The sequence below is a fragment of the Delphinus delphis genome, chromosome 17 (genome assembly GCF_949987515.2).
Source record: "Delphinus delphis chromosome 17, mDelDel1.2, whole genome shotgun sequence".
NCBI lineage: Eukaryota > Metazoa > Chordata > Mammalia > Artiodactyla > Delphinidae > Delphinus > Delphinus delphis.
Genome location: NC_082699.1, coordinates 61,704,014 through 61,720,817, shown reverse-complemented (window position 1 = coordinate 61,720,817; position 16,804 = coordinate 61,704,014). Strand labels below are relative to the sequence as shown.

At 34.3% G+C, this 16,804-nt stretch overlaps 1 protein-coding gene across 3 annotated transcripts in view; it reads left to right on the top strand.

Moving 5' to 3' along the window:
- The window catches only part of TAF2 (TATA-box binding protein associated factor 2), a 79,494-nt gene that overhangs the window by 52,648 nt on the left and 10,042 nt on the right, over window positions 1-16,804 (top strand). For 2 of the 3 annotated variants that reach the window (XM_059995110.1, XM_059995111.2), the window contains exons 22-26: window positions 2,098-2,207; window positions 11,582-11,811; window positions 13,118-13,273; window positions 13,763-13,868; window positions 16,249-16,371. In XM_059995110.1, coding sequence (XP_059851093.1) covers window positions 2,098-2,207; window positions 11,582-11,811; window positions 13,118-13,273; window positions 13,763-13,868; window positions 16,249-16,371 — 725 coding nt within the window. The remainder of the gene's footprint in view (window positions 1-2,097; window positions 2,208-11,581; window positions 11,812-13,117; window positions 13,274-13,762; window positions 13,869-16,248; window positions 16,372-16,804) is intronic. The other variant, XM_059995112.1, reaches the window with a different exon arrangement.

Genomic DNA, 16,804 nt, shown 5'->3' with positions numbered 1-16,804 from the left:
TTAATAAGAAGAACTTATTAAATATATTTACTTTAGATTTGGGTAGGATTATTTTAAAGATGACATGGAATTATCTTCTCATGTTGGAATCAGGCATGCATATATGATCACAATATATCATTTCCTCAAGGGACACACTTATACTGAATGCCTTTTCTCCAGAGAGATTTTGAACATTTTTCTGGTTTCGATTTGACTGCATTTCTTATAGATAGTGATTGGCAATGGGATTGGACTAGTCCACCAAGAAATTTGTCAGTTGTTTAGGGAAATAATGTGTTGTTTTTGCTACCATGAACATGGCATAAACCCATGATTTTCTCAGGATTTGCTTCAGGTCTGTTTCGTATATCTGAAGTGTATGCTTATTGTGAATTTTGTTTAATCTCTTAAAAATTAAGCATAAGATTCTCATTTTCTGCCCTTAAACTTTATCTCCTCTGAGTATTGCGTTGAGTGTTTAGTCAGTTATAAATACTTCCTTGTGAAAGCCTTTCTTCTATCATCTAAACTTTAAAGAAAAATAACTTTTGAAAAAATGCTTAATTTACTAAAAGTAGTACACATAATAATCATTATTGCTCTTTTAATTATAATTTCAGAGCTATCCCCAGAGTACCATTTACAATTCATTGGCATGGCTGTAAAGAGTTTGTAATGATCTGAGTAAATACCATGAAGTTTTATTTGTTGGGCCCTACGGTATTTGGGGTAATTGGGGAAGCAGCCGGATAGAAACTTAACTTTTCTTCTTCATGCAAATTAAAAGTATTAACATTAACATCTTCTAAAGAAAAATCCATCCACGTTTTAAACGGTGTTATTTACCTGTAATACCGATCTATTCTTACAAACAGAAATTGCTCCTAAAGATATGAAAATATCTTTACTCATAAAGATATGAAAATATGGATATGAAATATCCATAAGGTATGTATCCCCTTTCGTATTACCTATGTATAAATTGCATCTATAACCACATTTCACGTTTGGTTCTCGTAGCCTTTCAATAGTCTTCAGTCTTAAAATGTCAAATCACAAAAGTATGTTAACAGTGAAAGTCACATCTTTCAGTTTTACAGACAAGATATTGAAGCCAAAAGGGGTTAAGTGACTTAAACTACAGCCTTGCAGTTCTACTTTCCTCCCATCTTTTTTTCAAGTACAAATCCAATTTGATCTCTTGCCACTAAACGTAAAAATTTCCCAGGTTCAACTTCTTTAAGGTCTTGCTAACCTCAACAAATATAATGACCTAAGTTTCTTTCTTCCTTAGTTATGCCCAAGCCTTCCATTATTCTGAGATCTTGAATTTCTCAGACCTAGTCCTAGACCTGGCTTTTATCCTGAATGCTAGACTACTGCCGTGGCTTCCTTGCTTCTCCTTTTCTTTCTCTATTCTTTTTTTATGGTGTCTCCTGCTCGTAGCATTGAGCATTTGTTTTTCAAATTTTGTATTGATCACATTGTCCTATTTTTCAGAAGACTCCATAATGTGTTTGGGTAGCCTTTCATGTAAGATAAAAACTTCCAATAGTGGAGTTTAACTCCTATCCTCTGTGAGGATACTTTTCTTAATTGACTCTCTTAAGCTTCCGCTTATTTTGAGGAAACTTTTTTGCAATCTCCATATTTAAAATAGTGCTGCACATTTTTATGCTTTGCAAAGTTACTATAATAATAAAGTTTATATTGTCTCAAATGTAGACTTCTTGGCCTACATGTGATTTTTTTTTTGCCTCATTTTAAGATTTTTATATTTGCTAACCAGTCTTTTTTGTAAACTTTTCTAAGAAGAGTAAAATGTTCATTTTAGAAGTGGGATAGGAAATGTTGGTTAGGAATATATAGAGTCAGGTTTTAGAAGACGTCATTCTACCCTAGGGCACTTTTAGAGAGAACAAATCCACCAGAATTTTTTAGTAAAAAAACAATAGTAAATGTTTAGAATGTAACATAATGTCTTTTGAAATGGAACTAAAACGCAAAGGTAGATCTCAGAAGAGAGACGATAACATAGGAAGGAGGAACTGCAGATAATTTTCAAAAGTTTTTATTTAATGGTTAGCAAAAATTTAATTTTTCTTTATCTTTCAGACATAAGATTCTAAACATGTTAACTAAGAACCCACCATTTACTAAGAACATGGAGTCTCCCTTATGCAATGAAGCTTTGGTAGATCAACTTTGGAAACTTATGAATTCTGGTAAGACAGCAATGGCTTTAAAAATTTTTTTTATTATTGGGGTATTTTCATTTTATAACAGGTTATCCATACTAAAGAACTGTGGTTAATTTGTCCTTTTTTTTTTTTTTTAAGGAGAATACTTACCTTCACAGTAGTGGCTGTGATTATATTTGCTAAGGACATAGACACTCACTTTGCCCCACAGGGTGGTTGAGGAAACAAAAATATTAATTTATGGGAAAGTGTCCCAAATGTTTAAAGAGCTGTAGACATGAATTTGCAAATATTATTTTTATTTCAGAAGGTTACAGAGGGTTGAAAAAATGGCTTCTCACCTCTTTTCCCTAGCCTCCTAGTGGCCTTTCCCAGAGGTAACCAATTTCTTGTGTATCCTTTCCAGAGCAGTGCATATTGTTACTGTTCTGCACCTTGGAGATCATGGTATCTCATCACAGTTTTAATTTCCATTATTTAAGTGAAGTCAAGAGGCGGTTAGTGCTCCCAAGCATGAGCTCTGGAGCTAGTTTGCTGAGGGTTAAGTCTCAGCTGGATGACTTACTCTCAATGTGACTTGTCTAAGCCTATCGTTTTTCATTTTTAAAATGCAGGTGATGATGGTACCTACTTCTGCAAACTGAAAATTAAATGAGTTCATATTTGTAAAGCACAGTAACTAGTTCATATTATGTGCTCAAAAATGTTGTTATACTAACATAGTAATGATATCATTATACTTCTCATATATGTCAGCTATTTGTAGTTCCTTTCATGTAAGTCATTCATATTCTTTGCCATTTTTATTTAATTGAATTATTGGTCTTTTCCTATTGACTTCTAACTGTAGTATATATGTAAAAAAAATTTGCCTTATGTCTCTGATATGTTGAAATTGTAATACTGGTTTTGATTTAAAATTCACTGGTTTTGATTTAAAATTCAATCAAAAGCTAGGCTGAAAAGTGTTTTGCTTAAAGACAAGTTGTTACAGATAGACGGTGAGGGAGCAGTGGGTATTCGTTCTAATAAATATGTCACTTTACCTTCTTTCTAGAATATTGGAAAATAACTTGCCCTGCCTATCTTATTAGTGACTGCTTCACTGAATCACAACTAAATACCAAGTTCTGATTCTTTTTCAAAAATTATTTAATTTACTATCACTGAGATGTTGTGGTTGTATAACTTCTGTCCCTCAGTTTCATAGTCATAGTCCAATAACCCCAAGTAAAGGCACCATAGTAGATATTTCATTGAAATTTAATAAAATTGAAAATAGAATGGCCCTTGTCCTCAAAATATTCAGAAAACAACACATAATCCAGTTTATGTCGATATTGCCAAATTATTATTCTCATATTTTCCCTAATACCTAGAAGAATAAGTGCTACTGTTTACATGTTTTATATTTTGCTACTGGTGGTTACCTTAAAGAATGTTGTGATTACTGTCATTTAGATCCAGGGGATGAGCATACAAGTTCACAAACTTGTAAAGGATCATTCAGCAGTTAATATGTGGCACAAACTGTACTGTGTTGAATATATTCTTAGTAAGAATGCATGATTCCATGGTTGTGATGGATTACAACTTTGAGGAAGGCATAATGAAGTACAAAGAATTCTCATATCGCCTTCTAGGGAAGATTTCGTGGACAAAATAAATGTGTGTTTAAGATTAATGAGACAATCTCTGTAAAACATTTGAAGCCCATTGGAAGATTGTGGTTATACAAACTCAAGGTCTGATTGATGTTTAGTATTTATTTTTGATAGTGTTCAGTATAAAGTACAGTTACTGCTTCAGTTTGGAATTCTCTGTGCCAATAATCTAAACAGAACAGATCAGTGAGGCCATGGTCATAAGCAGTTTTTTGCTTGGTTCTTCAGATAAATAACTGGGAGCAATATGAACAGTGGGAGTGGCACAAATAATTGGGAGGGTTTTTTGGTTTTGTTTTTCTTTTTAATGTTTTTGGAGAACATTGGGCATTAGGGAAGATTGATTAGAAGGTTGCCCATTTCCCTTCCAAGCCTGGGCCTCTGGGATACATAAATGAATCTGATCGAAGAAATTCCTTTAAAGTTTTTTTTTCCAATAATAAGTAGTGTCATGTTGCAGAGTTTGTCTGCACAAAATAACATAAAAGGAAAATACCATATAATTTCATTATATCTCCACTGTTCAGATTTGAGTGTATTTGGTCTTTAGGGAAAAAAATTGCTTTTTGTGTATAGGTGTATGGACATAGTTGTAGTGATGTTTTTAAATTGCATTTTATCATGAGAATTTTTCACATTGCTATATTATCTTCTTAACAGTTACTGTTTTAAGAAATGTTAATGAGAACTCACTTGTAACAAAAGGAGCTAGAGCATCATCTAAGTCCCTAAATCCTTTGGAACTCTGCCTGCCCCTTACTCTTTATTGGGGTTCCTGGGTTATCACGTCACTTGAGATAAGTATTATCTTGATTTACATATGGAGAACAAATAAATTGTGGGCGATAGGGATTTAATTATATTTAATTCATTTATTTTTGTCCTGTTCCAAGGTGGATTTGAAAGGTGTTGACTTTGCTTAGTTATAAAATTTTTGAACTCATTTGAAATATATGGAGACGTATCATGGCAGTTAAGGAAGGATCATCTTATGAGATGGTCATCAGGTACTCCTGAGGAATCAAAGTTTCTTTGCTTAGCTGGTTTCAGAAACTTTTCAATAAGAGATTAATTGCAGTAGGATACATAGAAACAGGATTTAGAAAATTGAAATTAGTTTGAAAGTAAGATGAACTAAGAAATCACATTTGTGCTTTTTAAAAAATTGATATATCATTCAATGACTATTAGTAATACTCTTTTTAGAAATGTACTGGGGGGATTTTAATGGCTCTGTGCCAGAAGGAGTGTTCTCAGACTTCTACTCTCAAGATGCCAGGACTGCCTGGTATCTGCACTCTGCCTGCTGTGTGGTAGCTCCACTTATCCTTGAGTTTTGGGCGCTACTCAAGTATCTTCCTAACAGTTTTTGCTGTGAAAATACACACACACACACACACACACACACACAACTATAGATGTATGTACACGTGCATACTCATATTAGATATCTTAACTCATTCACTGGTTTAATTTTCCCATATAACATTTTCTCCCCACCATTTTGTTTCTAAAATTTTCAAAGCTTAGAAAAATTTAAAAAATGGTATAAAGAATAACCATATATTGAATATTTTCAGCTCTGTTAACTAGTTGTTAACATTTTACCATATTTACTTTCTCTCTTTTCACTCTCTGTGTATATGTTACAAACCCTCTTTTTCTGAATCATTTGAAAATAAGTTGCCTCATGATACTTTTCCCAAAATACTAAGCATATATTCCTAAGAATAAGGACATTCTCCTGCATCTACACAATACCATTATCATATATATCCCATATTCAGGTTTCCTCAGTTGTCCCCAAAAATGTCCTTATAGTTCCCATACAGCTTTTAAAGTAATAATCCTCCACAGAAAGTAACACATTTTTAAAGAGAAACATCTTTCACATTATATAGTCTTCATCCCTCGTTGCTTAAGAATCTTAAATAGTTTTATTTTTAGTTAAAAATATTACATTGTCCAGGGGCAATTCTTTTTAAGGGTTTCAAGTATTAATTTATTCATCAGTTATTTCTTGAGCACCTCCTGTTTGCCATTGTGCTATGTTTTTTGTTTTTTGTTTTTTGTGCGGTACGCGGGCCTTTCACTGCTGTGGCCTCTCCCGTTGCGGAGCACAGGTTCCGGACGCGCAGGCTCAGCGGCCATGGCTCATGGGCCCAGCCGCTCCGCGGCATGTGGGATCTTCCCAGACCGGGGCACGAACCCGCATCCCCCGCATCGGCAGGCGGACTCCCAACCACTGTGCCACCAGGGAAGCCCCTGTGCTATGTTTTTGCATACAAAGATGCCTTTTCCATTAACTTAGTATAATGGAAAGAGAGACATAGGAACAGATAGACCATAATACAAACAGGTAGTTGCTAAAATAAAGAGAAGAGCAAAATACCCTGGTAACCTGAAGAACAGAACCGTGAGCCCTGCCTGGAATGCTGGACTATTCATGGAGTGGTGATATTTGAGCCAGCTCTTGAGGAATGGAAAAGAGTTTATCAGGAGAAAGACATTTTAGGTAAGAGAATTAAGTATATGTAAAACCTTTGAGTTCTGAAAGGATATTTGGAAAATAGTGAGTGTTAATCTGGAAAGATAGATTAGGATCCAAAAGCAAAGGGCCTCAGGAATTTGTGTTTTATCCTGTAGGCAGCGAGGAGCAGGTGGAATTATGACCTGTCTGACTTCTGTTAGCTGTATGTATTTTTTTGCACACTGAAAGAAATCGTTTTCCTTTCCCAAAGAAAAATGTTTCAAAATTCAAAATATATGAGATCCTACTTTTTGTAGCTTTTAAGTAAAGTACTGGATTATAGCTCAACATGACAGTAATTTAAAAAATTCATTTAAAAAATAAAAACCTAAGAATCAGAAATTTTTATTGGTGCTTTTTTTTTTTAAGTCAGTATAGTGTTTATTTCCCAGTTATAACAACTGCAACAGGTGTAAAGTCATTCTTTATAAAATGCACAAATCAAATTACTGAACATAAAATACAAAATTGTAATCACAGTAATAAAAAATGTTAACTAATTATAATATAGTAATTTGTTTAAAATAATTACACATCATTTTTCCATGGCAAATAAATTTATTACAGCAATTCCAGTATTTATTTGTAACTGTGTCTTATTCTATAGAAATGGCCACTGGACTAGACTACATTTTTTGTAATACTGTAGACCTTAAATCATGTTTAATAAATTTTCAGTTTGAGAATAAATTCTCCACTGGCGCTGATATTGACAGAGTTACATGTAAACTGACAGCCAGATAAGTGTTTGGAACTGTGTGCAGTAGATTAATGCTGCATGATGATGTCCCATCAATATGTTATTCATTAGCATGTTCATCAGTAAATTTCAGTTGTAAATTTTTATGTACTTGTACTAATTCATTTCTACAGATTTCAAAGTATATATGTCATCTAGAGCAGAGGTCAGCTAACAGTGGCTCTAGGGCCAGATCTGACGCACCGTCTGTTTTTGTACAGCCCATAAGTTAAGAATGGCTTTTACATTTTTAAATGATTGGAAAAAATGTTAATAGTGTCTCATGACACCTGAAAGTTTTATGAAATTAAAATGTCAGCATCCACCAATAAAATTTTATTGGAACACAGTCCTACTCATTTGCTTACGTATTGTCTATGGCAACTTTTACACTACAGCATCACAGCTGAGTAATTGAACAGAGACCAAAAGGCCCACAATGTCTAAAATACTATATTTTAAAATGTAACTACTTTCTCTGGTCTTGCCTGCTTAACAATGCTTTTTTTCCCCCTTAAGATAATAAGCATTCATTGAAGAGATACTATATCATCATGAAGGAAATTTTAGCCCTTACTCACAAGCTGCTCTTCATTGTTTGGCATTTCACTGTAAGAATGACATAAAAACATTTATGTAATTATTCAGAACATTGAAGGCTGTTTATTTACATCAGAACTTTTAATGTTTGAAAGTTTACGGCTGTGCTCTAGAGGGTAGAATGAAGGACTACTTAAAATTCAGTTCGGTAGGATTTGCCAGGTTTCGGAATAAGAAAATAAACAATTTTGATATTAACATCAGATTTCAAAGTTCCGCCCCTCTGTTTCTCTCTCCCCCAAACCCTTCCTCTTAGAAATAGGAATGGTGGAAGAAAATTAAAACATTTTTATTAGACGTAATTCATTTTTTTGTCAGAAATTATATATGTAAATGCACACATGAATATATATGAAATTTGCTGTGTTTTTTTACTTTAGTGTAAGATAGACAGAAAGATCAGGACAGAACTACCATATGGCAGTCATACTTGTGTGGCCTAGCTGTACAAATTCTTAAGCTTCTGTCATCAATAAGGAGTGCTGGGTTTATTGAAAAATGTCCTGGGGAATTCCCGGGCAGTCCAATGCTTAGGACTCTGCACTTCCACTGCAGGGGGCACGGGTTTGATCCCTGGTTGGGGAACTAGGATCCCACAAGCCACAGGGCGCAGCCAGAAAAAGAAAAATGTCCTGAAAATGGTGGCTTTTAAAGTGAGCTTTCGTCTTAGCAGCTTTTTGGCTTGATCAGCTTTAACGTCAATTACTTCAGAAAATGAAGTGATGATCTTTTTTAAGATCAGATTTGTTATTTGGAGGAATTGTCTTTAGATACTTTCTGATTTGAATAGAGAACATCAACACTGAGCATTGTTCTTCTGATTCAGGTAAGCAGGGCTTGTCCCAAAGTATAACTGCTAATGAGACCAGAATGGACAGCATTTTTACCTGAGAGGAAAAAATAATGACTTGTTTTTCCATATATATGGGCATTCCTTGCCATATAAGTGATTGTGTTGGGAGGGGTAGCTAGAAGATTAAAGAAGGGTCTTCAGAATGCTATCACTGAGGGTAGAAATCAGGAGCTCTTCCAGGGCTTATTTCTCATAGAATTGGTTGATTTGGAATCATGGAATTTTAGACCTGAGAGGACCTTAAAGATTAAGTTAATTGTTCTCATTTTATGGCCTGGGCAGCTGAATTGCCCAAAATCACAGAGCTGACTAGTAAGTAAGCAGAAGTGTTTTTTCCGACTGTATTCCACTATAAAGTGACAACCATTTTAAGATGTTATGCCATGATTTTGAAACATGATGTTCTCATTTTTTTTCTGTCTTATAATTTTAACAGAAGCGCTGCTTATTTTTTTAGCTCCCTCTTATCAGCCTTAAATTGTAATATTTATAAGTCAGTTTTTTGTGGGAAAAAAACATTTAATCAAGGACTTCCCCCAGGAACAGAAGAATAATGCTCATTCCTCCCTACAAATTGAAGGTCTACCAAAACCTTTACAAATCCAAAACCAAAAAGCCCACATAGAAATAAAAAGTAACAAAAACCATATTCTAGAGGTTCAGTGCTTTTAGCAGCTTTCATTCACTGTGCTGCCTAACCATCCTTAGCTGACTTTTAAAAAACAAAACAACACCCTAGCTCATCAAAATATACATTATCTACTTGCTTTTTAAAATTAATTTTTTAAGAAACTTTTAGTAATTCATACTCAGTTGCCTGACTTGTTTCAATGTCATCTACATTGTATAAAGATTCCAGGATCATTATTTGCAGTGGACATAATTGGGCAATACTGCTCTTCAAGGTTAAGTTTTATTCCAGTGTAAATGCACCCTAAGCCATTCTAGCTTCTTTACTGATAAAGTGCCTGAGATTCACTTCTTTTCTTGCTATAGCCATGAATAAATAGATAGATACAGGGCTAGCTGCTCTGGCCGGATTCCCTCCCTTTCCTGAGAGGGTTGAGCCCCTCCAGCCTTTGTAATAAAAGGCCCAGGAATCTGATACCTATCCTTTGTGGAACATTTACATATGTAAAATTCTTTGAGAAGAATAATGAGTGCCTACAAAAAACTAGGCAATGTCAGTCCATTAAAGTATCCAAATATGGATATTCCAGAGAAGGAAATGGATTTCCAGTATAAAATCCTTTCACTCTGTACTGTTCTTCCGATTTCTGGTTTCTCTGTAGTTTTTATGATATAAAAACTCATACTTCTCGAGCTCCTGCCTCTTTCTCTTGCTTTCAGCAGTGTTATGTATCTGTTACCTTATCACACAGTAGCAAAACTGAAGATGTCTCAAATAGGATTGATAGCTGTTTAATGGCATGCATATTGCCAAGCAAGTGTGTAGTATATAGTAAGAACTCTGTAAATTAAAATTATAAATCCATGTGGATGTTCTTTGCACATAGTTAATATAATAGTTACCTATCTGTCAGAGTAAATCTTATCAAAATCGTACTTGCTTACAATGTATTTACTTATTCTAATATTTGTTGTTGAAAACCACAAAGCTTAATATTTATGCTGTCTAAAGTTTGCTGTAGCAACTTCTTTCCTTTTTGTTTCTCCTTTTTAAAACATTATGGTACCTGTTTGAAACCACATTTCTTGGCCAAAATTAAGTATTTATATGGTTTATTTTTCTTATCCAGAAGAATATTTCTTATTCTCACATGTTTTAAATTCTCTAGGTCATTTTAGATTCTGCCTAGAAACCATAGAAATTATCTAAACCTAGATGATAATTTCACCTTGACAGTTCTGTTTGGTGGCAGTATCTACCTGGCGTGTTCCACTGGGGAAAAGAAGGCAAGTGAGGAAGAGTTCTGATGTCACTGTGCTCTGGTCTTTTATTGCTATAGGGTAAGGTATAATCTGAGACCAAAACCCTTATTTTGGAGATGAAGACACTGAGACTCATCAGAGAACTTGGAAAGTGTCTCTACTTTAAACTGAATTTCTACAGATGCAGTTTTCTTCTGGTTAATACATGTTTTATGACCTGTTGCCATCTCCGGGGTTTGCTTATTTTTGTTTTTTGGTTTTTTAAAATAAACACCTACTAGAACAACACAAATATGAAGGTGTTTAGCAAAATAGTTTACTTCTCTAAAATAAGTCAAAGTTTAGAATTGTGTTATTTCAAATAGTTGTAGGGTTTCTTACTGTATTTAAAACCTGAAAGTAATAAATTTGAGGGTTAGGAGAATTTGTTTCCAGTGGTAGGGTTCATGAAGGCTCTTGGTGTGCTGTCTTCCTAACAAGCTATTCAAGAAGAAAATCAGACAAGATAAACAGAATGAATGAATGTGGAGCAGTTACCAAGGAGGAGGAACTAAAAGGAGGATTTAGGGCTTCCCTGGCGGCACAGTGGTTGAGAGTCCGCCTGCCGATGTAGGGGACGCAGGTTCGTGCCCCGGTCTGGGAAGATCCCACATGTCGTGGAGCGGTTGGGCCCGTGAGCCACGGGCGCTGAGCCTGCGCGTCCGGAGCCTGTGCTCCGCAACGAGAGAGGCCACAACAGTGAGAGGCCCGTGTATAGCAAAAAATAAATAAATAAAAGGAGGATTTAGAGCCAGAAAAAACACTGTTTTGGGAATATTAGATTTATGCTAGGTGTCTGATTTTTATTTTGTAGGAAGAATGAAAGAATAAAATATTTCCAATTATAAGATTCATGATTGCATTTGAACATTTATTGTTTCTGTAGCAGTGTAGGTTCCCGTGTTATAAGAAGCGTCTTTAGAGTGGAGGGTTTGCCATTGGGGCCTAGGTCAATAGGTGGCTCCTTTAGGTATCATAACCCTCTCATCCCTTCCCTCTGTACAGGTTCTGGAGCATTTGAAAAATGTATGGATAAACGTGTATGTTGACCTTTTATTATTACTGTTATTTACTTCCTAGGTACTTCACATGACTGGCGGTTACGGTGTGGTGCTGTGGACTTGTACTTCACACTGTTTGGCCTCAGTAGACCTTCCTGCTTACCCTTGCCAGAACTTGGCTTGGTCCTTAATCTGAAAGAGAAAAAAGCTGTCTTGAATCCAACCATAATTCCAGAGGCCATAGCAGGCAACCAAGAAGCTGCGGTTAATCCAAGTAGTCACACACAGCTAGTTGGATTTCAGAACCCTGTAAGAATCACATGTGTTATAGAAGGTGTCGTTTTATTATGTAGAGCTCTGAAGAAGAGAATTGTTTCTTTTGAACTGGTGAATTTTAAAGCCACTAACAGCTTCTTGTGCCATTTAGAAAACTGCTAGCTGACATTAGTTTAGCACTCACAATTTATAAAGTGCTACTGACAGCTATTGATACAGAGCTGCACATAAATGATGTGCTGCTAGTCCATTTACTCCTTTTTTTGTGATGACAATGATTTTTTTGTACTTGAGCATAGAATTTCTACTTTGAGTAGTAGAATACTGAAATGAATATTTAACCTATTACATATTAACCTATCTTGTCCATATATTGTAATGGCAAGCTGTTTGAACACAGGGCCTTGACTTTTTTTTTTGCTACTTTGCATAATAGCACAATTCTAAACATATGAAGGGTGCCTGGAAAATGCTTATTGAATCAAATAAATAACAATGAATGGTCAGGTAAAAGCGTAATCTGATTTTGGGAGGAGAGTATGCATTATATTTTTAAATTTACATATATGTGTATGTGTGCTTTTAGAAAAGCTTTTATTTCCAACTATGCATTATGAAATTACCAAACTTTTTGTAGAAAGACCTTTAGGGTCATATCAATTATTTTACTGTAATTTAAAGAAAGTTTTCCAGAAATGATTTTCTTATTGATGACAAAATGTCCCCAGTACTTGAAGCTTCATTTTTCACCAATATTTAGACCAGATTACTTGCCTGGCAATTCCCTGCTGGTGTTTTGACACTTTAAAACTCAAATTTCTCTTTATGCTAGTTAGTAATAGTCATTTAAAAGTACTTATCCACCTAGATTTTCTGAAATACACCATACTTATTTGTTATAAATTTAAAATATATCCTAGAGTTTGGGTTATGAAGAAGTAAGACACATCTTTTAATAGAAAAAAAAAGAGTCTCATTAAAGAGCTCTTTTATATCTGAATATTTAGAAACCAGTGGAAATGAATATGTTTATAATTCTTGCCCATGTATATTAAGTTATCCACTTTCATACTTGGAGTCTTTAGGATAAAAGAAGAAAATGACACCAAAAGATATATGCTTTGGGGAAAGCTTTAAAAGTTCACTTTACCGACTCCCTTCTCCCCCCCAAAAAGACCAGCAGATAGGAAAAGGTGAGATTTATTTTAAGCCCATTGCTGATTACTTTTAGGCACTGGGTATGCTCTAATCTGCATGGTTGCTATAGGTATTAGTTTTCAGCTATAACATGAGCTACTTGTCTTCAGAAATCTAATTTTGATCTTGAATATTGCCACAGGAAGATGATCACCTTGCCAAGGAAGCATCATGTAATATATCAGCTCATCAGCAGGGAGTGAAGAGGAAGGCTGATACACCACTGGGGTCCCCACTAGAACCTGGTCAAATACTGGAGAAGAATGAGGATAGCAGTAAAGTCAAACTCAAAATCAGAGTAAGAAATACAGGTTAAACCTGTATTAACAGTGTAGGATATTCACCTTCTTGTAAATCTTTTTGAATACTTGCAATGGTTTTTCCTTAGCAGGAACAGTTGGGACAGACTGAACCATAAAAGAACTCAAATGTCCATCTAAGACATTCCAACTGATTGTTAAACTTCTATTATCACATACTTCTTCTCTGTTTGGAGGAGGAACTGTGTGTGCACAATCTACCACAGCTCACTATTTCTTCCCACAACATAGGAACAGATTTTAGTTGCTATTATATTTCCTGTAATTTCCAATCAGCTTCTTTTGGAGGCTGAACCAAATAATCTTTTCTTTCTCTTAATACTTTTTGAGAAAAAATACTTTTCCTTTTAAGATTTTTTGGGGGTATATCCTGTGGCCTTTCTGCTACCTTTCTTAAGAGCAAAAATCCAAACATAAAGTGATATAATGGCTCTTTTGCTCCTTTGTTTTGTATGTGTGTGTTTTAGTTTTCAAGCTCTCAAGATGAGGAGGAGATTGATATGGATACTGTTCATGATAGCCAGGCGTTCATTTCCCATCATTTAAACATGCTTGAAAGGCCGTCAACTCCAGGTAAGATATATTGCATTCACTCGGGTTGATGGAGAAAGTTCATGCGATATCACTATTTTAAGGTGTGTTGCTTTATTTTGAAGAGAACAACTATAAAGTTTAGAAGTAGCCAGTATAAAATACTAGATTGTATCAGATTATAACACATGTCAGCAAAGGAATAGAGTTTTTCAAAGTATTTCATTTGATTTTTACTTTATTATGGTCCTTTTTAAATATTCGGCTTACTTCTAGATTTGTTTTTTCAAAAATCCATGCATCAGATTCCTTCCAATAGCTTTCATTTCTTTTTTTTGTTTTGTTTTTTGTAGTAGGCTTAACCTCAAAATAAAATACTAAATTTGTTTTTTTATAAATAATGTAACCATAATTATATACAAAACTTCTTGACTACAGTAAATGCAGCCTGTAACACAACTACTTTCTCTTCTTGACTGCCTGTTCCACATAATATTATATCATATCATAGATTTTTGCATGCATCTCTCAAACATCATAATCATTTCTTTTGAAAATGTTACCTGAGGCGGTATTGAGTTGATACACTTGAATTTACCTAATTATTTCCCTGTGGGCAGGCATTTGTTTCCAATTTTAATTTTTTGCAAATAATTCTCTCTGAATATCTTCATACAAAAGGTTTTGTTTTTGTCAAATTATGCTCTTAGGATAAATTCCCCAAAATATATTTTTGGTGATTTTTTAGCTTTATTGTAAGATACTTATCTTTAGAAGATTTTCATAGCTCTTGATATTATTGCCATAATGCCCTTTGAAGAGATTATACCTAGTTCATGTCATCAGCGTTTTTAAATTTTCAGGAATAAAGCTTTGATGTAACTTGCATGTAAGTTGTGAAATACAGTAATAAAACAAATATTGGTGAACCTGCCACCCACCTTAACATGTATATTATACTCCATGCCGTGGCCATTCCCTTTATGCTTCTTCCCTGATTCTGTTCACCTGTCTTTGCATTACAAGTAAATAAATACTGTCTTGAATTTTTTTTCTTTTTTTTAATCATTCTTTTGCTTTTCTTTACAGTATACCACATATATATATGATCTATATGTTTACTTGCCCTTAGTTTTTGAATTATATGAAAATGGTATGATGCTCAGTATGACTTGGTCTTCTTCATTCAACCTTTTGCTGCCCAAATTCATCCATCTTGATCCATAGGTGTAATTCATTAATATTTATCATTTTTGTATCTCATGGTACTATTTTATTGTCAATGTAATAACTTAAAAGATATTTATTAACTATAAAATGATCATTAAGTTTATAATGCATTTCTTTTATTATGAATATGACTATTTTTCTTTTTTGCGGGGGAAGTCCTGTTCCTGTTTCTTTTTACTGGAAAATCCTATTTATACTTCATGCTGCTTGTGGTTATATTTTATGATCTTTACATTTGCATGAGGTTTGTTTTTTTTTTTTAACATGCTGTATTTGTGCAAGTCTCCCTTACCTACCTTGGTCTGCTTTTTGTTTGTTTGGCTTTTTGTTTAATTTTATTTGTGAGACCTAAGGTACTTTTTACTATCTAGTAATCTAGGATGAGCTAGTAGAAAACTGGCATCAGGTAGAATATGAACCTAATTATCTTTGAAAACTGACAGGTCGTGAATTCTTTGGCTTTTATACTTGTAAGAGGTCTTAACAGTTATTTATCTATTCTGTCAATTTTACAGACAAGGAAATTTAAGCAGAGAGATATTAAATGATTTACCCTAAACGACACACCCAAGTAATAGCCAACTCAGTGCTAGACCCAAATCCTTGAACTTTTCCATGTGACAAATGAAATTGAGGCACAAAAAAATAAATGTCTTACCTGGACTGTATATCTAATTTGTGGATAATTTGGAATTAGAACCTGGGTCTCCTGATACTACAGTGCTGTTCACGTTATACCATTAAAATGTTCCTGTTTTAAATATCTTCTGTAATCCCTAAATTATTTTGATCTATTTGTTGAGTAAATATTATAATAGAATTTATTAATAAGTTTTGGGGGGAGCAGGCATGCTTTACTATATGCAAAGTTCCACATAAATAATAAAAAACATGACATGGTTCTGCCCCAGAATGTAGACTCCAATTTAGATGTTCAGCAGTCCAGTCAGGTATACTGTCTTTCTTGAATGTGTATTTTTCTCAGACTTAAGTATATTGGAACCATGACAAAGAAGTAAATCAAATGGGGGATCTTCAGTACTTTAAAAAAGTAGTATTCTTTTTATTATTGGAATTTTACTGTTGAACTGATTCTGGCTTTAAGGTTAATTTATAAAAACCTTCAGACTGTTTTCTTCTTTGGGGAAACAAAGAAATAAATCCCTGTTTTCGCTCTTCTTTGTCATTTTAGGGCTCTCTAAATACCGGCCAGCCAGCTCCCGATCTGCTTTAATCCCCCAGCACTCATCAGGTTCTGATGGCACACCCATCACAAAACCCCAGTGGAATATGGAACTTGCACGAAAGGGAACAGGTGAAATTATTATTATCATTGCTGTTGTTTTGCTCAAGAACGAATCTATTAACTTCATAAAGTTTCTTTATCAACTTAAAGAATACATTAAAAACGACAGATCTCAGGACTTGCTTTTCTTGTAACACATTGACTCTATATTATCTGACATAAAGACTTTTTTTTCAAATGTAAGCTACATATATTATTATTTTTTACTGACGTATAGTTGATTTACAATGTGTTAGTTTCTGATATTAGAACACAGTGATTCAGTTATACATATGTGTATATATATTCTTTTTCAGATCCTTTTCCTTTATAGGTTATTACAAAATATTGAGTATAGTTCCCTGTGCTATACAGTAGGTCCTTGCCGGTTATCTATTTTATGTATTATAGTGTGTATATGTTAATCCCAAACTCCTAATTTATGCCTTCCCCCCTTTTCCCC